This window comes from Tamandua tetradactyla, chromosome 4 (genome assembly GCF_023851605.1).
Source record: "Tamandua tetradactyla isolate mTamTet1 chromosome 4, mTamTet1.pri, whole genome shotgun sequence".
Taxonomy (NCBI): Eukaryota; Metazoa; Chordata; class Mammalia; order Pilosa; family Myrmecophagidae; genus Tamandua; species Tamandua tetradactyla.
Genome location: NC_135330.1, coordinates 73,830,559 through 73,855,382, shown reverse-complemented (window position 1 = coordinate 73,855,382; position 24,824 = coordinate 73,830,559). Strand labels below are relative to the sequence as shown.

At 41.9% G+C, this 24,824-nt stretch overlaps 1 protein-coding gene across 3 annotated transcripts in view; it reads left to right on the top strand.

Moving 5' to 3' along the window:
• Positions 1-24,824, top strand: part of PTPN14 (protein tyrosine phosphatase non-receptor type 14) — a 201,612-nt gene that overhangs the window by 164,227 nt on the left and 12,561 nt on the right. For all 3 annotated transcript variants that reach the window (XM_077157804.1, XM_077157805.1, XM_077157806.1), the window contains 7 exons: positions 2,173-2,230; positions 5,629-5,707; positions 7,709-9,183; positions 13,280-13,423; positions 14,551-14,769; positions 18,450-18,578; positions 20,744-20,978. In XM_077157804.1, coding sequence (XP_077013919.1) covers positions 2,173-2,230; positions 5,629-5,707; positions 7,709-9,183; positions 13,280-13,423; positions 14,551-14,769; positions 18,450-18,578; positions 20,744-20,978 — 2,339 coding nt within the window. The remainder of the gene's footprint in view (positions 1-2,172; positions 2,231-5,628; positions 5,708-7,708; positions 9,184-13,279; positions 13,424-14,550; positions 14,770-18,449; positions 18,579-20,743; positions 20,979-24,824) is intronic.

Sequence of the window (24,824 nt, the reverse complement as noted above, 5' to 3'; positions counted from 1 at the left end):
TTTCAAACCAGTCACTGCAAATTGGTCACCGTCGGGGTCTAAAAGTGTATTTGATAGTGTCAGGCCTGCCAGCGAAGTTTGCAAATGTAAATCAGAGGAAGCGCTGATCAGGACATGGTAAATTAAGCAGCCATGTCTTTCTTTTAGACACACTCTCGCCTACCATTCTTTTGAGTATATTCCCTGTTGGTCACTTCCGTGCAGTTTTACACTGCTGCTGCCCTTGACTCAAAAGGGCGACTTTGCCATTAACAGGCATTCTAGAGTTGACTTCTGTAGGGAAAATTAAAAAAAAAAAAAAAAAAAAAAACCAAAAACCAAAAAACCTTTTGAGACGTGTACTTTACTGTAGTCTTCTCGTTGAACCATTTCTCAGCAAATGTCTTTCCTAGGAAATTGATTAAATATTTATATCTCTCGTGGCCTCTTCTGATGCTAGTGGACACTTCTTAGACTGAAAACGAAGTCATTTTGATTTTCCTTTCTACTTCTGTGAAAACCATTCCTTTTTTCTTCTTAACCATGTATGGAAGGTTCACAGTCTCTTAGGTGCTAAAAGCTAGGACTCTCTGCAGTGTGCACCTACATTCCATGTCCACATTATATTCAGGTTACAGTTTCAGGTGCTCAGCACAGGCTGCCTAGGGTATCCCGCTGGAGTTCGGTGCAATCTGCATCATTTTAACAGCATCCTTCTTCACTTACGAGCCTTCTCTGATCTCTAAAAGCCCATCATTGGTTTTTCTGCTCCTACAGAGCTCCTGCTTGTCATTTTGAGATATAGCTGTCAGGAGTGGTTCACATATTTCTTGACTTTGGGAGAAAAAATTGAGGGTGGGGTAGGGTGTTGAACATAGTTCTGAGAATACGGTATTTGGCCAAGCATTTTAAGAAGTCCAGCATTCTGTCTCCATCATGTAAAAAAAGGTAAGAAGGATGAAATTCAGTATATGGAGTGTCCTTTAAATTGAAGAAATTTAGGTTTATGTAAAACGCTACATGCCCTAGTGTTTAGTTTTAATGATTTCATTGAGGACAGGGGGAAGTGTAATGACATTTGGGACCTAATGCTCTAAGGCACCTTAGATTTCATTTCTCAAGAATTCAATAAACTTCTAGTCCCTGCTTGTATTTATCTCTACTTTTTATTTTCTTTTCTTAATCTAGGTTGGTTCTCATTCTGGAAAGGGTCTGATCAGATAAATAGTTGTGATATGTGTTCTCTTAATGAAAAGTTCCTTTATATGGTCATCATATTTATTTCCTAGGGCTTCTATAACAAATTAACATAAACTAGGTGGCTTAAAACAACAGAAGTTAGTTCTCTGCCAGTTCTGGAGGCTAGATGTCTGAAATCAAGCTGTTGGCCAGGGCCGTACTGCATCTCAAGGCTCCTGGGAAGAACTCTTCCTTGCCTCTTCTAGTCTTTGGTGCCTGCCACAATTGTTGGCATTTCTTGGCTTCGTAGACATATCATCCCAGCCTCTGCCTTCATCGTCATGTGCCATTCTCCCTATGTGTCTCTGTGTCCCCATGTCTTCACGTGATCTTCTCATAAGGATGCTGGTCTTTGGATTTAGGGCCCACCCTGTTCTAGTATGACCTCGTTTTTTTGGGGCTATTTCCAAATAAGGTCACAGTCACTGATGCTGGGGGTTAGGGCTTCAACATCCCTTTTAGGGAACACTATTCACCCTACAACAGTCCACTCAGAAATATTTTATTGATTTTGGATTTCCATTTGTTGACATTTTAAAAAATATTTTTCTTCTGGCTTTTTTTTTTTTTTTAATAATGAAATATTTTAAACATACAAAAAGTGACAGAGAGTAGCATTAAAAACATCCATGTACCCGTGGTGATATTTTTCAGTCTTGCTTATTTCCCTCTCTATTTTTTTTCAGAAATAAGCCTCACTCTTTTAATGTTGCTTTGTAAAATTTATTATAAAATATTATATGGTCTGAGAATTTTGAAAATAAAGAATAAAAAAGGAAATAAAAATTGGTCTTAGTTTTGTAATCCAGAAACAATGTTTGCGTTTGTATGGTATTTTGGGTTTAATCTTAACCTAGTTTATCTGTTCTCCCCTTCTCCCTTTCCTATGTATGTAGCCTCCTTACATCAGGCAAATAATACCGACTATCCCCATTTTTTCCACTTTTCATGTAGACAATCAAATTCTCCACCTCCCATCAGACGCCAACCCACTTGGAGCCGGTCCTCCCTGGTATGTATAATTTTTTTAGTAATCACGTGTCTGACTGGTAGAAACACAGCTGTTCTTTTGTTGCTCATTTGAGGGGAGAGGTAAGAAGACATCATGACCAGGGCAGATCCTGTGAAGATACAGAGGGCGTCAGTCTGCCAAGCAGGGGTGAAGCAAGTCCGTTTTGTTCCCCTGTGCCCACCCCTGCCCATCATTTCTCAGAGTATGCATCAGGGTACACCTCTGTGAGTAAATAAAGCCATGTTCCTTTGGCCTGCAAGCTGCTGTGTGTTTTTATCCACTTGCTCATCTGTTTCATCACTGTTTCTGGTTATTGCACATACACTTTGGTTATAAGCTCCACAATTTTTTTGGTAATCGTTGCCGTCAATACAGCTCAATCAGCTAGTCGGAAAACACTTTTTAAATGAGCAAGGAATTGAATGAGTTTAGTTGGTGGTCTCAGGTATTCAGTGGGAAAGGTTAATTTTTTTTCCAATTCTAAGGCTTTAATTAGCTAACATTCGAATTGATCTGCTGTTCTACCTAATGTTGGCTTCTTTTTTTTTTTTTACTGCCTTCCTATTATGTTAATAAAGAAACACAGCTCTGATGTCGATGGATATATTCTGTCTTGGCTGTGTTTAATTTTGAGGATTATAATAGAAATATTTATAAGAGTTGGTTTCCTTTAAAGGTTTCTATGTATTGTTTTTTCTTAAGTCACAATACATTTCCTTTAGGTTATGAATTTTTTTAAAGAAAATCAAAATCTTTTTAGGTGAACAGTTTCTTTGAGTGCACAGGAGAATTTTTTTAATCTTTTATTATTTTTTAAATTTTTAAAAAATATAACAATAAACAAACACAAACATCCTTAACATGATCATTCCGTTCTACATATATAATCAGTAATTCACAATATCATCACATAGTTGCATATTTCATCAAGGAGAATATTTTATTACTTTTCCTTACCAATGTATATATACCCTGTAGCATATCTTTAACTTTCTTTTTTGAAAGGACAGTTTTGAGAAATTTTTTAAACGGAAAATACATGGACTCTGATAATTTTAGAATTGAGCCATTATAGCATCCCATAATGATACTTAAGCGCTCACATGGGTATTTTTATTCTTAATATGTGCAATATTTCTTATATGGTCCTTGGCCTTGGAAGCCTAGGGAGTGAGCCACTTTGGGCTTTTCCTCTGGAGCACCAAGAGATCTGTTCATGACACTGGTTTCTTAAATTCTTCTCCTTTGTTAGTGTTATTCACCCCTTCTCTTTTTTTTTTTAGCGTCCAGATGTCTTAGCATACTAACTTTCTATTTATGTACCTTATACATGATGGGAGGCAACGTGATTTAAGCTTTTTTTTTGTAATCTGATCTCTTGCCATTATTATCTAGAAAACAATGCAGAGGCTTGCCTATTGTATTTGGATGAAGACCATGTATAGGAAAAGTCAGATTCATGGCTTCTTTCTTTCTCCTGCCCTTTAAGTTTAAAGTATTTCACCAAGAGTGTTTTGGGATGCGTAGTCTCAAGACCAGAGAAGCCTGTCTCCTCTTGGTTGGCTGCTGCTAACCGGGACTGCTGATGGCCATTTCTCTCTTCCCCTCCTGCTGCCTGTATTATGATATTTAATTTGTGTCCTAATTAGCAGGTGTGGAAAGAAATGGAATATATAATTCTAGAATAGTTTGGAAGATTAGTTATGATTGTCCTTTGGCTGCCCACTTGGGATGACACCCCATAGTCCCTTATTTGCTGGATATTATTTTTTAACAAATACAAAAGGAGAAGCCAATTTTCCCTGCTATTCTATTCCCTTATACAAATCCCTCTCCCCTACTTACAAAAAAAAAGAAAACTACCTTAGAACCTGCTGTCCTCTCATGGAAAAATTGAGTTATGCAGCAATTGGCCAAAAAGAAGAGGAAAAATATTTTTAAAATACAACTTAAAACCAGATTACGTATATAAGAGAATATAGGGTCCTGATAGAGCATCTTTTCTTTAGTACCCCGAATGAATTTTTTAGATTAATTTAATTTCAGTTCTTTACTTCTCCCTTGATTACTTTTTACTTTTGGATTCCTTGTCTTGATTACTTTCTTTGTTTTTCCTTTTGATGCTCAAGCATTTTGTTTGTAGCAGAGACATATTGTGTGAGTTATTCGTCCAGCTTCAGACTCTTGCAAGTGTTCTTTTTATCAAGGGATGCTGAGAAAGTATGACACCTGCTGGCTTTGGGTTTGTTGGGTTAATCTCAGCTATTTTATCTCCTAAAATACTAACATTTGAAAAAAATATTTATTAGGCTAATTTTTATAAATAATCAAACACATTTTTATGAGCTCATTTTCTTTGGTGGCTTACAAATCTAACCATAGGTTTTCTTTCTTGCTTTTAGCATTAGAACCCTGTCTTCAAAAAATTCTTCTTTCCTGGAACCCTAATATAAGAAGTGAAGTGGGTAATGTTATAGGGAGGGAAAGGAGAACGGGGCCTCATTAGCCTGACAGGAAACTGGGACCCAATGAGGTTAAATGACTTACTTCAAATCATACCAGTGAATAATCATAAACATGTGCCTCCTCTGTTGGCGCACCAAATATTTAATCCCTCTAAGCTCTCCCCGCCCCACCTCCCCCAAAGTTTTACTCTCTTCAGCAGCAGAAAGTTATTCAGGTTGAGTCTAAATGGCCATCTTCAAGAACCTTGTGGAAAAAAGATTCTTCATTGAAGGGGTAGAGAGATGGTTAAACTGGCTTCTCTGCAAAGCCCTTTCCATGTTTGATTCTGCATTTGGGGAGGATCAATAAGTGGTCTCAAGAAAAACAGACTCATGTCATTGGTCACATGTTAAATTTCCATCTAAGTTACAACTGGACCCAGTTTAACACTAGTCCCATCCCAATTCGAGGTTGATGCTGAGGTGTAGACAGTGCAGTGTTGATGTCTGTAAGCTTGTCGCTCCAGGAGGGAGCCAGTTTTGAATAGACAGAAACCATTTCGCCCCTACTCTCTCTCAGGTGAGACATAATGGTAATCCTGTTCTGAATTATTCCTTTAAAGAAGGTACAACAAACTCCGTGGATATTTTAGAAGATAGATAAATGCTGCATTCAGATTTTGATTATAGTTTCTTTTTCATTCTAACCTTGAACCAACATCTTTATTTCTCCTTTCTTGTTTTACCAGTCCCCAAATTTAGTAATGAGTTGGGGAAACAGGCGGGCAGAAGAGTGGTCAAAGGGCTGGACAAGGGAGAGCCTCTCTGCACAGAGGCATTCTTCCTTCTAGCTGTGGGTTATGGAGCCGTTGTGTGCGTGGACTGGCGCTCTGCATGAATCGACGGCTGTTTCTCCCAAGGCCCTCCCCACATGTTCTGTGTTCTCTCTTTCAGCCCAGGCAGCAGCCATACATTTTGCCTCCCGTGCACATCCAGTGTGGAGAGCACTATTCGGAGACACACACTTCACAAGGTAACTCTGCCTGGCCATTTTCCCTTCTTCAGACAAAACATTGAGTATCAGTAAGCCATAAAGGAGACCTTTTTTTTTTAAGATGACAGTGATGCTTTCATTTTAATTCTATCGTTTGAACCTTAGTAGCCAGCAGCTTCAGTTTGTGAAAAACTGTCATTTACCCCTGAGAGAAACATTTCCCCAGAATTCGCTTCTAAGGAAGCAAAGGCAGATGCGAGCTCCTTTTCTCATTTCCTTCATAAGTGGGCTTGCGAGGAGAGAGGGACCGCTAACCCCAACTGAATCGTTTCACCCTCCTTGGCCATATCAGAAAGCTTATAGCAGTCTGTCCGCTTTTCGTGGTGACAGAGAATACTGGCATCCAGAATAACTGAAAGAAATACACAGAGAATCTCTTATTTTAGCTGGTACTCCCCGTCTCTTCCACAAACCCCTTTCTCAGTGCTTCCACCGAGTAAAGGAAGTCTGTTTTATTCCCTAAATATTCCCAGTAAAATGCATGAAAAAGCCCATTCTAATGACAGTAACAATTACAGTCTTAACTATGGACATTTATAAAGCAGTTATTATGTGCCAGGCACTCTTCCAAGTACTTGCTTTATATTGTCTCATTTAATCCTCAGAATAAACCTATGAGATATAGGTACTATTATTATTTCCATTTTACAGATATAAGAATTGGGATACAGAAAATTTAATGGTGGAACTTGGATGTGAAAGTTGGTCATCTTGACTCTCAGGCCAGCACTCTTTATCAGTACACTAAATGCACCTCAAAAACTCAAAAAGTAGGAAATCTTGTATCTCAACCGTATATCAAATGGATAGTTAGTTTCTATGTTATAATCTGCTGGCTATTTTGAATCCTCTGTACTATGAAAACATGAGCATGAAAATTAAGATAATCCAGGCTATTTAATTTAATAAAATGGCACTTTTTATCAGCAGGCTAGCAAAATTACCTTGCTTCTATGGGAAAGTACCAAAACCCATTCAAGATGGGAGAATCCAACACACTTGTCCCTGCATTCGCCTAGTTTTTCTTGCCTATCACATCTCTTCTGGTCCCTGCCCATCCCTGTCCTCTTTAGGCAACTGGGTATTTTCAATCACCTTTTCTGTTTTTCTCCTTTTTCAGCTCTGTCTACCTCTGCTTTGCCGGTGCTTAAATCCATGGTGTGAAAATGAATGCACTTTGCCATAGAAAAGTGTTTTGGCAAGAGATTACCTTCCTAGGCATGTGTTTAAGTGTGTATGTATGTGTGTGTTGCTTAAAGGAATCCTGGACATCTGGAATGGCCTGACTTTAGAAATCTGATTTTTATCTCTTTGGAAACCTCTTTACACGGTTACTAATTGTTACTTAAATTGCCCTCCATCATGAAACCAAATCTAGAAGGCAGTTTCAAGCAATGGCTACAATACCCCTGAATCTTTATTTTCTCCCTGTTTGCTGACCAGAATGAGCTAGCCACGCTGTCATCCTGGCTATGTTATTTGTCTTAAGACTTTGTAAATGCTCAGCAGCCCCTTGGATAAAGGGATCTTTTCCATTGCAGCAGAAAAAAAGTAGCTCCAAGTACTTAATTTCAAGTCTATTACCCTATTAAAGTTCTTGATTTCCTGGCATAACCAGTCCCGTTACTGAGCCCTGCACAGCTGGACAGGACTGATGTACCCACCATGAGGCCATCTGTGGTTCTCTGGTTCCAAAGCTCTTGGTGAAACTGAGAACTTGGCCAGGCAACCCCTGTTCCATACCTAGATGCCTTTCTTTGTTTAGAATCCTCCTTTCATCATGCTTTAACGTGTTCCTTCTGAGTGTTGGCATTTTGTCTATGAAATGATTAGTTTCTCTGTGGAATGTGTGGGTAGAGATCATGTATTTCACTTCTTGATGATTTATTTAAATTAAAACGCACTGCCATGAATGTGGGGATAGACCGAATTGAAGCACGATGGCGTGGCGTTCACGTGCCTTTGTCTGACTTCTCGTAGACAGCATTTTCCACGGGAACGAAGAAGCCTTGTACTGCAACTCTCACAACAGCTTGGACTTAAATTATTTAAACGGCACCGTCACCAACGGCAGCGTGTGCAGCGTTCACAGCGTCAACTCCCTCAACTGCTCCCAAAGTTTCATCCAGGCTTCTCCCATCTCCTCCAACCTCAGCATCCCCGGGAGCGACATCATGCGGGCCGACTACATCCCCAGCCACCGGCACAGCGCGATCATCGTTCCCTCCTACCGGCCCACCCCCGATTACGAGACGGTCATGCGGCAGATGAAGAGGGGGGTCATCCACGCCGACAGTCAGAGCCAGTCTCTGAGGAACCTCAATATCATCAACACCCATGCCTACAACCAGCCGGAGGCGCTGGTCTACAGTCAGCCTGAGATGCGGGAGAGACAACCCTATGCGGTCTCGTACGGGCCACAGGGGGGCTACGGGAACAAACCCGTCGGTCCACCCGACCAGGCGAACCCGAAGACGAAGGCGGTACCGAGCAGGCCAGGGGCAAGCGCCATCTCCCACACCGTGAGCACCCCCGAGCTGGCCAACATGCAGCTCCAGGGCAACCCCAGCTACAGCACGGCCCATATGCTCAAGAACTATCTCTTCCGGCCCCCGCCCCCCTATCCGCGGCCCCGGCCGGCCACCAGCACCCCAGACCTCGCCAGCCACCGCCACCGGCACGTCAGCGGCAGCAGCCCGGACCTGGTGACTCGGAAGGTGCAGCTGTCGGTGAAGACCTTCCAGGAGGACAGCTCGCCGGTGGTGCACCAGTCTCTGCAGGAGGTGAGTGAGCCGCTCACGGCCACCAAGCACCACGGCCCCGCCAACAAGCGCCACAGCCTGGAGGTGATGAGCAGCATGGTGCGCGGGATGGAGGCCATGACCCTCAAGTCGCTCCACCTCCCCATGGCCCGCCGCAACACGCTCCGCGAGCCAGGGCCACCCGGGGAGGGGCCGGGGAGCCGCGAGCTCCACCCGCTGCCGCATTACCACCACGAGAAGACCTTTTCCGACGCCACCATGCTCATCCACAGCAGCGAGAGCGAGGAGGAGGAGGAGGCCGCGGAGCCGGTGCCCCGGATCCCCGCGCTCCGGGAGAAGATGGAGTACAGTGCCCAGCTCCAAGCCGCCTTGGCCCGGATCCCCAACAAGCCCCCCCCTGAGTACCCCGGACCGAGGAAGAGTGTGAGCAACGGGGCGCTGAGGCAGGACCAGGTCGGCCTTCCTCCTGCCAGCGCCAGAGCCAGGGTGCTGAGGCACGGGCCGGCCAAGGCGGTCAGCGCCCCCCGGGCGGACCAGCAGGCGGTCAACGGGGCCTCCCTCGGGCCCTCCATCTCAGAACCTGACCTGACCAGCGTGAAGGAGAGGGTCAAAAAAGAGCCTGTGAAGGAAAGGCCCGTGTCCGAAATGTTCTCCCTGGAGGACAGCATTATAGAAAGAGAGATGATGATTAGGGTAAGTGTCCTCTTCTCCCAGGACGATTAAACATGCTGATCTTCCCCTGCAACCTTTTTTTTTTTTGGCTCCTTTACATGATTAAATTCAATTTTTATTTTTTGTATGCTGTATTGTGTGTTTGTGGGGGGGGGGGTCGCATTTCCTTCTTTTTCCATGTGAGTATCCCATTATTACAGCACCGTTTGTTGAGTTTTTTTCCCCTTTTCTTTTTGGAGTGCGTGGGTCAGGAATTGAACCCGAGTCTCCTTCATGGCAGGCAGGAATTCTACTGCTGAACTACCTTTGCACCCCCTAAATTCAGTTTTTGAAAACAGCCTTCAGGTACTGAAGGCGGCCCAAGACTTCGCAGGGAAAGTATTATATATTTAAAGAATTATCTAGCATTTAAACAGGTTGTATTTTATTTTACGAAACTTTATTTTTAGCCTCTTTAAATAAATCTTCCATTCAGATCCATGACATCTAACAGGCATGCTGGTTACTAGGTGCTGTGATTGACTTAGGACGGGGGAGACTGGCATCGGTGAGATCATCACCTAGGCCAGCATTTGCTGCCTATCCAAGTCTCAAACTGCCTGTCTTGTGAGGTACTAGAAGCTTGTTTTCCTGCATCTTTTAGTGTTTTGTGTTTTTAAGGGCAAAAGTATTTTTTTTCCCAGTTAGATTTTAAAAGAGCAACATCTCTCCAGGCTTTTTGGAAAGATGTACACGTGAAAATTGCTCACCCATATTGTCCAGACTATGATGCAGCCAGAATTATTTTCAGATTTTCTTTCATAGACATTTAATATGAATCCAAGAAAATTAAACTCTAATTGGATAGATAACTCAGAAATTTACTGTAGAGCTTCAGTTCACCATTGAGCTTATTGTATCAAAATTTCCTGCACATGTTTATGAATTCACATCCACACATACATATACGCACACACAAATAACATTTGAGGAGTCATCTGAGTATTGGGCATAAATAAGCCTTCTTCAGAATATATAGAGTCCAGAGGCTGGCTTCTGTTGTCACAGCAAGACTGCAGAGGTAGTAGAATAACAAGGAAAATGTGTCTCTTTGTATTAAGAAAATTGCTGGATTGTAGTTGCTACTTTTAAAAATATCAACTGCATTGCTGCTTGTTCTGACAGTCTCTCTGAGACAAAAAATGACACTTTTCGTTATAACTAATCAAACCCAGGTTGACTTCTACTCTTCGTTCAGCTCATCTATTCCAGAAGGTTGTCAGGGCTTATTTTAGGAAGTTCAGATCAGTTGTTAACTTAAAGTTTGGTTTGATGGCATTCATTAGACTCCCTTATTTACGAGTCTTCCTGAATCTCCAGTGGGAATCAATGACAAGAGTCCGGAGTCGTAGTTTTAAGGAAGCCGGGTTCCTGGGTTCAGGAGTATTGCCCATAGCGACTTTATTATTTAGAAAAACCTTAACATTCTCAGTTCCACAGTTTTGGCCATGGATATAGTAGTGGTAAGGATTGGGGCAGGCATAATTTTTTCCACAGTGTGCAAACCTAGAGGGAAATGTTGAAAGATGTGCCTGTACCTCTGGCAAATAAAACTCTTGGCCGGCTGTGGAATAGAGTGATGGAATGAAATGTGGGGGTGGGGTGCCATTAGTAGGAAACTTTCCCAGCTTGAAAAAGTAATTAATTTGTATAAAGATATTTTTCAGCAAAGCTTGACCCCAGATCTCTTGAAAACAGCATGCATCAAGGACCTATCAGTGTAAGCATTACAATACACCCTTGCCTACTTGGGGTGTATTGATGCCCACACAATCACCTCATTTGGGTTATATTCATTATCTTCTCTCATTACCCATATTAAATAAACAGCCTGTAGCCAAAATCACAGACCTAGCCCCTTTGTAGGTCTTCTTGTATTATCATGATGGAGCTAGGCATTTTCCACTGTCTCTCTCCCATTTGCTATTCCATTTCATCCATTTGGATAATAGGAAATAGAAAATCTTACCCATTTACTTTTAGTTCAGGAACAAGGGGGACCCTTTTGATAAGAAAGCAATGAGAAACTTTAACCAAATGAGAACTGGAGGGGACAGCTATGGTGAGAATTTACCCCATAGGCAACTCTCCCTAATTGTGGACCTTCTTGTCTGTTTGCTGAGTGGTTCAAGCCTGCTGCCTTTTGAGTCCTCCTCTGACTCATCCTGCTAACTTGAAGACATTTCCCTCCTTCTTACCCCTAAGCAGAAGTCAAATACAGGGAAGAAAAAGGACCCAATCAGATCTTCGTGTTATTTGTTTTTATATCTGGTAAAAGTTGATAGAAAAAGTGAGATGGCACCAAAAGAAATAGTTTGATTTATGACTGAGGTTTTGGTTTTCATTAGATAGGTAGTATTTCTTTCTCAAGAAAGACAAATAAGTTACATTTTGTCTTAGGCCCCGTTAGCATCACCTTATAGTACAGGTGGGAAGAAAGAATCGAAACTGTCCAGAGGTCCTCAGGACCAGTTTTTCAGAACTATGACTTTCGTGCAACTTTGGGGAGGGGTGAAACATACTCCCAACTACAAGAAGTGACAAGGATAAAAATTCTTCCCCAGAGAAACAAACTGATGAGCAAACAAACAGAAACCCAGAAACTTAAATCCAAAATCTCACCCAGAGGGTGTGTGGGATTGAGAAACCAGAGCAACTCTTAAGAGTGTTCTGATTTTGGGCTCAAAGTCCCAGTGGCACTTTTCTCACTTTCAGTTATTCCCCTCTGAGCTGCTCCTTTTGTTTGCCCGAAGAGTTGGCCCTGTCACTGGAGAAAGCATCCTCCAGGCAGCTCACTCACAGAGAGTGACTGTAGGTGGTATTGCAAGAGGCCCCCACAATTAGAGTAATGCATTAACCCTGTGTGGTCTACCGAGAGCCGTGTTGCCAACAAGACACCTCCCTGGGGAGTAAATTTATAAATGACAGAAAAGAAAAAATTAAAGGCTTGAAAAGAAGCCAGAGATTATTTAACCCTTTCATCTGCGACACCCAAATGAATCTGCAAAGTAGTTTCACTTCAGTTTCAGATGAGAATCTTAAACTCTAAAAAACTCATCTGTTTCTATACTTCGTGAGGTCCCACTGTTCTTTCCTTAACTTCTGTGGCAAACTTGTTTTTAGGAAAGCCTCTTGTTGGCTTGCCTGAAATGAGTAAAAAGAGATTTTTCGTGCCTCAGTCAGTGTGTAGGAATAGGGAAGTACAGCAGTAGACCCAAAACCCAGGGCCCCAGCTGATGTGCTTTGAGAGGGTACAGTAGGGATAGAGGATGGAAGTCTAGAAGCTACAAACTAGGGCTGGGTATCAGCAGCAAAACCTTTTCCTAAGTGGTCTGCTAAGCTCTCCAGTCCATATTCTCCCGTTGTTCAGTCACATCCAACAGTGTTCTGCTGTGATCTGGAGGAGCCACGGCGTCTGTTCCTTTGAGTCTGCTGCGTGAGGCACAATGCCTGATGGCTGGTCTCTGGTGAGATCAAGTGTCCTAAAGCACATCAGCTACCATTCCAGGGCTGATCCCAGAAATCGACCTCAAGCCCTTGGGGTCGATTTCTGGGATTAAGTAGATTAAGTAGATGATTGACATCCTCAGTCTTAGCTCTCCAGAATGGAAACCTGGAAAGGTTTTTTCCTACAACTCATGTACCCGGACCAATCAGCAATACAACCAACAGTTTCAAACTTTGCAGCATTCAGTCTGTGCATAATATCCATCATGGTGATTGTATTAGATTAGGTTATTTATGAAAAATGCTTTCTTTGTCCTGTTTTCCTACAGCCCTAAGATTCCTAAAGGGTCTTGTTTATACTCTGTGTGTGTGTGCGCGCGCACTGTGGAAGGGTCTGTTTACAGGAAACCTTTCTTTTTTTATTTATTGAAGATTAAAGCTTGGGAGTCCTGTAGGAAGGGGCATCCTCAGGCACCGGGGGATAGTGAGAAGGCTGTATTTCAATTTGCCCTGCTAATGGTGATTGTCTGCATTCCTTGGCTGGGGACTTACAGATTTGGGGAGATTAAAACACATTCCAGCATTCTGTTGGTATTATAAACAATAAGAGCATGCCTTTTCTTGCCACAAGAATCTAGAGAAGCAGAAGATGGCAGGCCTGGAGGTGCAGAAGAGGCCATTGATGTTGGCAGCTTTGAATGGGCTCTCGGTTGCTCGGGTCTCAGGGCGGGAGGACAGTCGAGTTCACACCACCCGAGTCCCCATGGATGAGAGGGTAAGTGCTGGGCCTGTGAAATGTGTGATTCATTCTCTGTGGCCTTAGGATTCCAAAGCTCTCTCCTTGCCCAGACATGCCACTCTAAGATTTGTTTGATGAGTTAATTCTTCTGTTTCAGATTTGGAAGATCAGGTCCAAATGTGTTGCATTAAATGAGTCTTTCTCAAAACATCTTATTTTTGTTCCAGTTTTCTTGCTTTTTAAAGTTAGTGCGGTGACACTTGCATAAAAAGACGAGCCTCTAACAAATTGTATGACCTTAGTCAAGTCCATCAATTTCTTAACGAAGAAGTTCATCACTTGCTGTTATCTCTCAAGTTCTATGATTTTTTGGTGAATGATTGTCATTTCTTAGAGGTGATGATTTCGCCTGAGCATTTAGAAAGCTCTTATAATAGGTTGGCTCCTTATCTGGCTGTCTACTGTGGCTAATTTATATTTATTAGGATAACACATTGTGAGAACTTTGGTTTTTGAAAATCAAAGAGGAGTTGTACCTTAATGTTTCAGAGGTGAAAACAGCTCTTCTTAGAATGTCTATCAGAGGGTTAAGAGACGGTTACAATAATAGAGTGCTGATAACATTAGGGTTTTAAATTTTCACCAGTATGTGTCAAGTATAACAATGTTTTTTAGAATCATCAGAGACTTTAGAATAATCATTTAATCCAATTAATACCATGTTAATAACATGGTATTAATTTCCTCCTTGGTCAGGAGGAAAAAGTAGGAGGGGGGATTAATCCTAGAACATAGAACCAGTATCATCTAAAAATGTAGCTCCATAAAAACAGGAGAAATGGATGTTTGGATGATTAAGATGAACAGTCTCCTCATCCCTTTAAACAGAGAAGTTAATAACAAAAATATTGATTTTGAATCCCACCTCTTGCCTGTTCATCCGGATGTGTTCTGTTTAAGGTATGAGAAGGAAAGAGAATAGTTATAGAGCGAAGGAAACTGGCAATATGGTTATTAATGAGGTCATGTACTCAAGTATTAGTTGTATATCTTAAAACCCCTTATTAATGCCATCACTGTAAATTTTTCAAGAAGTCAGGTTGTTTTATTGGGATTTGGGGGTAAGGTAGCTCAGAGAGCTGAAGACTGACCTTCTGTTGCAGTTCAGAACGCTGAAGAAGAAGCTAGAGGAAGGGATGGTGTTCACGGAATATGAGCAGATTCCAAAGAAAAAGGCTAATGGCATTTTCAGCACAGCAGCTCTCCCAGAAAATGTGGAACGCAGCCGAATCCGAGAGGTTGTCCCCTATGAGGAGAATCGAGTGGAGCTGATACCAACCAAAGAAAATAACACCGGCTACATTAATGCCTCTCATATCAAGGTAAGAAGGGAGGCATGCCGTGGAGGTTTGTCAAGGACTGCTAGGAGAAAGGTAAAAAATCCAGGGGGTGGAATTTGAGGACCTCACCTGTGCATCTTGGCTCATCCCCAGACCCTCTGGGCGTGTTTTGAACTCCCATGCTTTTCTTAGTCAACTGGAAGGTCTGTAACAATAGAGAGGGAGATCAGGCATCCTCAGCAAAAACCTCAGGGCAGGGACTTCTGATGCTCATTTATTACCGAGGCCTTATGTTTTTTTGCCCCTCTGTTGGGTGTGATTCTCCTTAAACTCACTGGAAAAAAAATAGGCTTGTCCTTTCCAGTTTGTAATTAGTAGATGGTGGAAATCATGGAAGTCACAGTTATTGTATTACCGTCGCTGAAGTTTTTCTGATGTTCCACGGCAACCAGAAACTATCAGGTGATGTGTTTTACAGGTGAAGGCCCAATTTTGTATTTTATTTTTTTCTTCATTACTCCTCTGCCCATACACTGGATGAAGTGTGTGTCAGTACAAGGTTTTCACACTCACACAGTCACACCGTAGGTGCTATATAGTTACACAGTCATCTCCAAGAATCCAGGCTCCTGGAGCTCAGGTCAGCAGCTTCAAGTATTTCCTTCTAGCCATTCTAATACACTAGAAACTTAAAGGGGATAACTATATAATGCATAAGAATAACCTCCAGAATGCCCTCTTGACTCTGAAATCTCAGCCACTGAAACTTTATTTTGTTTCATTCATTTCCCCCCTTTCGGTCCAGAAGTCTTTCTCAGTCTCACAGTGCCACGGCCAGGCTCATTGCTGGGAGTTATGTCCCACATAGCAGGGATGACAGTGAGTTTATTTGCAGAGTTGGGTTAGAGAGACAGACCATATCTGAGCAACAAAAGAGGTTCTCTGGGGGTGACTCGTAGGCCTAATTATAAATAGGCTTAGCTTCTCTTTTTCAGGAATAAGTTTCATAAGGGCAGGCCCCAAGATTGAGGGCTATTTAAATAGGTAGTCGCTAATGCTTGCAAGAACAGTGGAAATTCCTCAGGTGGGGAATTTTAATATTTCCACATTTTCCCCCAGTCCCTCAAGGGGACTTTGCAAATACATTTTTATTTTCTGTGAAGGCTCGATTTTGCATGACATTTAAAAAGGTGGACTACTTTAAACAGAGTTGCGAAGATGTGGTTAATATTGAATCTTACAAAAAGCAAAAGAAAACTTGGCTACATTACTCAATGAATCAGTGTTACATTTTTGGTAATACTTCAAGTCTTCACACTTGGCATTTCATAGACTTGAACACTAGCTTAGCCCAGCTCTAGTTAGAATTTAGATTTAAGTATATCTACACACTTACACATTTCCTAAATAACATACTTTCTCCAGTATCCCTGATAACAGAACATATTTGTTTAGAATATCACCATTTACACAAAACTCTGAGGTGGGGGAATTTTTTCATATACTAATGTTAAAGCAATTGTTATCGCAGTTTTTAAACAACATAGGTTCATGTTAATAGTACATTGTGATCAGTAGTCTTAGAAACCTGTTTTTGTCCTTGTTTAGAATCCTTTCCCTTCTTCCCTGGACTTTTCAGCTACAGCAGAATTATTGCCAGGTTCTTTTGAGCCTCGAAAATGTAGCTATGTATCCGTAATAACCAGTTTTGATACAGAATATGAAAAGTATTCTATGGTTAGGTGTAGTGTTTTGATACACAGAGCATAGATAACCAGATTTTGTTTAATGTATCAGAAAGCACGAACTGTCATAGACCAACTGCATATTCTTTTTGAGAGCAAGAACTAAAACAATAAAAAATGAATCCAAGGAAAGTCTTAAGTAAAGTGGTGAGTCTCATGGGCTTAGCTTGGCTTCTGAAACAGTGACCAAAATAATATACTCAAAACAAAGGTGCAGATCACACAGCTGCTTGTTGTCAGAGTGTCTGTGGACATCTTAGATAGCACTATTATACCATCTCCTTCTTTTGCCCAACTTTCCGTCACCGTTTTCCATCTGCTCTCTGGAAAAAGCTGTCATTCTGCACAAACTGCGCCCAGTGGGTACTGTTAACAGAGTAGCGTTCCCTTCCTCAGTGCTCTCCAAGGTCCACATTTCATCTGTGCATCCGGCTTAGACATGGGTGTGTTTATAGACCCACAGAGCTTGCAAGAACTTGTCGGTGTATTTTGGAATAGAGTTGGATATCTTGCCAGTGTTTTCTCCCTGGATTCCAAGCAGTCATTAACAGAGAATAGAGATTTATTGGCTCCAGAGGTGGGATCGCATCTGTGACATCTACCTCTGCATCACTGACTGTTGTGTTTTTTTAATGCAGAGTTTAATATCCTCCTGTCAATACTGGGGAAATGTTAAAGGGCCCCAGGCAGCGGCATACTCTGCAAGTATTTATGGTTCCTGTATGTTGGGTGCCAGAGAGGCTAATGTTTAAAATGACAATTCTACAGATCAACCAAATTCTTAGCCAGCAAACCTATGAGCGTTAGCTCCCACAGTACTTGGAAAATGGACTTGGCTTCCAGCTTTAACCTAGACATGTCTTGTGTAATGAGACAATAACTGACATTGTTTTTGTTTGAATCGAGTTAACATCTAGTTTCATAAAATAAATGAGGAATAAACATGGTCACTTCATTGCTCCTAGAACCTTCCTGCAGAGAGCTGCACCGTGTGGATGGCCTGACTCTGCAGTATCAGGGCACGGGAATGGCACAGGGCACAAGACTCCCTGTGCAAGCCACCCTTTGTGTCCCCAGTACCTGCCTTCGGCACTTTGGGTATAACTTGTGCATGATTCTCTGCAGCTGGTATTTATAATTGCAGAATTATCTTCTCAAAATCACCCTAAGCTGCATGGGGTAATTATTTTATTATCCAAAATCTTCTTATGACACCATAGTTCAGAAAGTAACTGAGGTTGGATGCTATGGTACTGCACAAGGTGAAGGGATTGAAAAAAATCACATGCTGTCCACTTAAGTACCTCCCTAACACCTCTGCTGTACGTGGCATCCCAGAGCTGCAGTTACACCCAAGCTTTATGACACCCTCCTGCCAGGTTAGCGCTAGAAAGATATTTTTCCAAAGGAGATATTATTTCATGGTAGACTTTTAAATTATTTACAAGGATGCTGTGGAGCAGTGTTTCTTAAATGGTGGGCAACAACACATTAGTAGGGTGTGGAATCAATTTAGCGATGGCCATGACCGGTTTGGTGTTTTTGTTTTTTTACGGGAATAGACCAGACGATGAGACAGAATGGAAAGTATCAGTGTGCACTGCACATCGTAAGGATAACTATTGTGTCTGTAACAAGCAAAAATCCTGTTAGTAAATCCTTATATTAGGTCATACACACACGAATTCCCGTAATATTGTGTGTGTGTTTGTGTGTGTAATGTGCACTGATTTGGACATCCTTACTGTAGGTCACGGACAGAAAAAAGTTCAAGTGAATATTTTAATCGGCCTGAGTGGCAGCAGTTACTTTCATGTGAGAATGTGTCCTTAGCCATCTGTGGTCTCGGGGTTTTTGATGATTGCACTACCTCCAGAGTCGTCTCCAAAACCTTCAATGTAGATAAACAGGCGTGCCGGCGGCACTTCCCTGGCCTGCACTTTGGACTGGCTTGTTGATGCTGACTTTGGTTTCCAGGTGGCGGTCGGCGGGGCAGAATGGCACTACATAGCCACGCAGGGGCCCCTGCCACACACGTGCCACGACTTCTGGCAGATGGTGTGGGAGCAGAGTGCAAACGTCATCGCCATGGTCACAGCGGAGGAGGTAAGGGAAACTGCCACCCTGCCGCCCTCCTTTCCCCGGGGAGGGCAGCCTGAGGACTCAGCTTCATCAGTGCTTTCCTGCCCCACCCTCTTTCCTGCTGCCTAGCTCCTCTGCAACTGCTTTTCTCTGTGATATGCACCCCTGTTCTCTTCTCACTTTCATATAGATTAGGTATTTCCCCCCCAGGGTTGTGGCCTTTCTCCCCCCCCACCCCTAATTTTTACTTGGCTTTTTCACTCTTTTTCTTGGATTGCCGTGATCCAAAATGAAGAAACAAACCAAAACTTCAGTTCGGGCAGCTGACATTTGTACGCCAGACAAAGCAATGATCTTTCCACTGGGATGTGAGACCCTCGGCTGTTCTGGGTAGATGGACATATATTCCCTACTGCGGGCACAGCCGGCCCCACATGCCGTCGTTCTTATCAGCTGAAGAGAGGCCAGAGCTGTTGGTCCTGAAGAGGACTCTATTCTTTGGGGAGAGGGGGAAAAACGTTCTTTTTCTTTCTTTGCCAAGGCAAACAGGGTTTTTCTGTTGTAACTGGAGACTCCATGGTGTTAAAAAACTGGCATCGAGCACTCAACATCAGCTTCAAGCTTGCAGTCTTTGGGGAAAGAAGTTTCATGTTTCTTCCCTTGTCACTTTCTCAGATTTTTTTGAACTATGTACTTTTGTTCTTTTTATTAAATTCCAGCATATGGTTGGTTTGGAGTCATTTAAGGAAGTAGCCTCATGTGTTTTTACCAGTATCTGTGGTACTGTAATACCCGTTTCTTCACTATTTTAATAGAATGGGGAACAGAGAGAATTGAAAAAAATCATATCTGTTTGTTGACTGTTCTTAGCAGTTGCTTTCCTGAACAGCCTATTAGATGATAGTGGCAAAAGGGATTTTGGACTCTCTAAAACCAGTTCCACATCTCTGGGCTGACCTTCTGTTTGATCCTCCTACAAAGAGTGAATTCTCCTTCAAGTCTCAAAGTAGATTTACCGTTTCATAGAATCACATCACTGCGAGGAGCCCATGCAACAAAAAGTAGTGTGCCGCCAGTGCCGAGCTCAGAGGCACAGTGGGGGGCACTCCAGACAACCCTGAACTCATGGAGTTTACACCTTAGTGGGAGAAATAGTAAGAAGTAAACGAATAACGTAAATCCAGATCAAGTGCCATGGTGAAAACAGAACAACATAATGGGGTAGAAAGTGACTGGGGAGGTGCTGCTTCTGAATAGGGGGGCAGCAAAGGGTGCTCTGAGGGGATGGCATTTGAGCTGAAACCTGAGTGACAAGGAGGGGCCAGCATAGCGATGACAAAGTAGGGTCAAATGACATGTGAGGCAGCCAGGGGCTGCCTGATTGATGGAGACACCCAGAAGAAATGTGTATTCAACACCCTAGGTAAATCTACTTTCATAAGATTGGTGAATAAAAGAGGGAGGTGTGCTTTAAACTTAAGGAGACCCAAATCAAACCAGATGTTATCAGCCCACTTTATCAGAGGGCTAGCCATGAGGCCCCCGGAACTTCTGCTCACCCCCACAGCTCTGGGGATGCCCCATTCCTCTTGGTAACAGGTACCTGCGCCTTGCCCTCAGCCTCCTCCTTTCCCCAATTCCCTCTACCCTCTCTACCCCCTCCTCCACATGATTTGATTTCAAAACTGTGCAAAACTTAAAAATAAGGCCCTTTTTGTAAATGGTCGAGAATGTGTTTCCTGAGAAAAGAAAATTATGAAATTGAGAAAGATGGTATAACTCTGTGCTTTTTGTTCACTTGTAGATTGGACTAAAACAGATGGGACAGACTGGAAAACTATGGAATTGACACTAGATGATAGAGACAGTGTCAGTAGTCAGTTTGGTGTCACAGAAAGAACTGTAGGCCGAACACCAGAAATCTGGATTCTCGTACAGGCTCTGCCACTGAAGTTTCTGAAGTTGTTTGCAGTTCAGTTGCAAACCTTTTATATTTTCCATTGATATAACTACCACTGTAAATCATCTTACCAGTTTTAGTTAAAATTTGTAGGCTCTCCTATGTGGTAGACTCAGTGATAACTACTTTAGAAGCTATTTATGTTTTTCTTTGTTCTCAGACTTTAAGATTAAGAGGGTGAAAGCTTTCCCTGACGTATTTCCCAATTGTGCTTTTGTGTGTGATTTAGGAGGGTGGACGAACCAAGAGCCATCGATACTGGCCCAAACTGGGTTCTAAGCACAGCTCAGCCACCTATGGCAAGTTCAAGGTCACCACCAAGTTCCGAACGGATTCTGGTTGCTATGCAACCACAGGCTTGAAGGTCAAGCACCTTTTGTCTGGACAAGAACGGACAGTGTGGCATTTGCAGTACACTGACTGGCCAGATCATGGCTGCCCAGAGGATGTCCAAGGATTTTTATGTAAGTCCCCCACCCCTACCCCAATCTGGGTTTCATTAGCTGCATCAGTGGTCTGTCAGTTGGGACTGGAGTGGGAAGGGACGATGTTATCTCATAATGGCAAAAGTATTATAGCATTGCATGCCACAGAGGAGCCAAGGATCACCAGCAGTCATCCCCGAATGCCACACACCTTGGTTTGGATATTTTCCTGATCTCAAAACCATAAGCAAATAAATCCCAATTGTTTAACCCGAAAAACAAAAAAGTATTATAGCATTGAAGTACATGCCCCGTCATTACTACGTAGAACAGAGAACAATACTTAGTGTTAGTGTATTTTATTTTATTCAAATAAGCTAAAACTTATGATAACTAATTGGTTCTACCTTGATGTGGACCATGAACCACTCACTGATAAATGACTTATTTTAGATTTCTCATTGAGGTTTGCATTTCATGTCCTATATTTCCCTATGGCAGTCAATTCAGTGCTTTCTCATACCTATGATTAAGTGACTAAGAATTATTTAGGTCAACTTGGAGTCTTTGAAACTGAAAGGTACTCAGAAGACTAATATATCAATTTATACATATTTCTTCAGAATATGTTTATTTTAGTAATTGGTTCCCCCAGAGCCTATGAAGTACTTTTATTTGAAAAGCCAAATATTTTTGTGTGCACACTCTGTCAGGAGCTGTACCAGCTCTGAGAATGCAAAGATGAAACCAGGTTCACAATCTTGGTTTTGATGGCATTCGGTCTAATGAGAAAGATGGACCAGTAATTACAGGACAGGAATGAAATCCCTTACTGTTCTGCCTCTCAGCGGGTGGCTGCAGCTCTCATCCCCCTTACTTCCCACAAACTCACCTAAAGTACAGCACTTGTGGAGAATCCGCATTCCTTGCTTGTCTAAGAAGGAGGCCCTGGGGTTCACTCTCCAGCTAGCAAAGACCTAATCATCTCTGTTTAGGTCCATCATCCAAATGATAGTGTTAGATAATGTCAGAAACTTGATTTTCTTTTGGTGTTCATTAGAAAGGAGGTTATAGGGTTTGAGAAGGGAGCGAAAAGGGGTGGGGGGTGCTGGAAAGAGAAAGAAAATTTCAGGTATCTAAGTACCATTTACAAGTTCCAACAGAAATATTCTGATGCATGCTTAGAGGTTTTTCATTTCCTATTACAGTGATGATGGTACTTGAGGGGTTGAGTCAAGGAAGCAGAGAGTATTGGAGTCAGAGAATTTACAGCAAGATCTAGAGAGACTTAATGATTTGCCTGAGCTCAAATGGCCAGTTAACTATAGCTCAAAATATTAATAAGGAAGACAGTGTCCTTCATAGAACTTTCTTCCTTAATAACAGTGCTCTTTTTCTTCCTTTCTGGTATCTTTTGCTAATCGATTTAAAAATGTTTCTCCCAGAATGATAAAATAGATTGGTTTAATGATTGGCTAATAGCTCTGATACAAGATTTTAAGCTTATTAAGGTGGTTAGAAGTATAGTCAGATCTTTTTAATCTGAACTAATTTAAGAAAAACCAATCTAAATGGCTAAAAAATACAGAATTTTTTATGAAGAATGTAAATTTTTAAACTTACATTTCTAAGAAACTCAGAACAAGTGCTATTTAGGATGCAGAAACATTGGCTCACTATTTCTTCTAGGTTTTAAAAATTTTTTTAAAGATTTTCGTCCCTGCTCAAATTAGATTATTTAGATGCAGATCTCCAAGGCCAAGTTGTCTTCTGCTCTCCGAAGTCTTCATTGAGCTACAATTTAAGAAACTTTTAATTAATATGAATGATAGAAGAAACACCATTTGAGTCTAATTTCTTTGGGTTTCATGAAAGCCGAACTGAAAATGACATCTACTATGTTGATGCATGTCTCTCTCATTTTTATCTTAAATTTAGCATTGTGGTAGCATTGCCTTTTGGGGGGGCGGGGGTGGGGGGGCATGGGCAGGCTCCAGGAATCGAACCTGGGTCTTCTGGCATGGCAGACGAGAATTCTGCCACTGAGCCACCATTGCCCACCCTAGCATTGCCTTTTATCGGACAGAGAATACTTAGTCCCCTAATATTTTTCCTCCTTGCAGAAAGATTGTTTGGAGAATTCGGTTCAGAGAAGTGTTTCGTTCATGTTGGTATCCAATAGAAATGACTTTTTTGAAGCATTTTTTATTGTGAAATATATATACAAAAAAGTAATAAATTTCAAAGTACATCATAACAAGTAGTTATAGAATAGATTTCAGAGTTTGGTATGGATTCTAATTCCACAATTTTAGATTTTTCCTTATAGCTGCTCCAAGACTATGGAGACTGAAAAAAATGTCAATATAATGACTCAGCAGTCGTACTCATTTGTTAAATCCTATCTTCTCTGTTATAAATCCTCCTTCTCATTTGAGCCTTCTCCCAGTCTTTAGGCATATTTGCTCTATGCCCATTCTAATATTTTCATGTTGGAAAGGGATGTTGATAATATGGGATAGAGGGATGGAACTAGTTGATGTTCTTGGAGAGCCTGACCCCTCTGGGTTTCAGAGCTTACCTGGCCACGGAGCCATCTGGAGGTTGTAGGTTTCTGGAAAGTAATCTTAGTGCGTGAAAACTTAATCTAAGATAGAGAGTCTCAGATAGATGTTCTTTAGGGTTAACAAGGAATTTTTGGTTGGGGTTTGGCCAACCCTCGTAATTGGCAATATCTCCCTGAAGCTAGTTTTAAGAGCAGCCTCCAGAATAGCCTCTCAACTCTGAAGTCTCTCAGTCACTGATACGTTGTATTGTTACATTACTTTTCCCCCTTTTGGTCGGGAAGGCATTGTCCATGCCGTGGTGCCAGGGCCAGGCTTGCCCCTGGAGTCATCTCCCACACTGCCAGGGAGACTTTCACCCCCGGATGCCACGTCCCTTGTAGGTGGGGAGGGTAATGGTTTTACTTGCAGAGCTGGCTTTAGAGAGACTACATCTGAGCAAAAAAAAGAGGTAGGGCTTCTGGAAGCAACTCTTAGGCACAACCACAGGTAGACTGAGCTTCTCTACTACAGAAATAGGCTTCACAAGAGCAGGCCTCAAGATCAAAGCACTGCCCTGTGCAGGACATGACCTCCAGGGGTGAAAGTCTACCTGGCAATGTGGGAGATGACTCAGGGATTTAACAAATGAGTATGAATCATTATGCTGAATCATTACATTGGTATTTCTTTTAGTCTCCAGTGTCTTGGAGCAGCTAGAAGGAAAAACCTAAAATTGTGACATTGTAACCCAAAACTCTGAAATCTGTTATACAACTAATTGTTGTGGTGTGCTTTGAAATTTATTACTTTTTTGTATGTATGTTATTTTTCACAATCAAATATATATATGTATAATTATATATATAAGTAGGCTCAAGGGTATGGCCTATTGACTTGGGAATCCCTAATGTTTGAGACATTATCAGGGTTTTTCCTGGTGGTAAAGCTCAATAGTTGCCTGTTTTTTCTCCCTTCCTTCGAGGGACCTTGCCAATACTTTTTAATTATCTGCTCAACACACTCTGGAATGTATCCTGGCATTACATTAAGCTGTGCAGAATTACGAGCCCTCATTCTCCTTCTGGGCTCCATGTGAAAGAACCCTCTCTGCTCACCTTGGGTCATTTGTCTTCCCTTTCTTCCTTTTGTTTTTTTTCTCACTAAGGTTGTTAGTAGCCGTAGTTATTTATTTTGGTAAACTACCTCAGGTTATTTTGTAATTAGATAAGAATTATAAGGGAAAATAGGTATTCTCATTGATTGGATGTAAACAGATGTTTGTAAATGACTAGAATGGTTCCAAAGTGCTTTTTTCTCCTCAGCACCCTCAGCCCTGCCG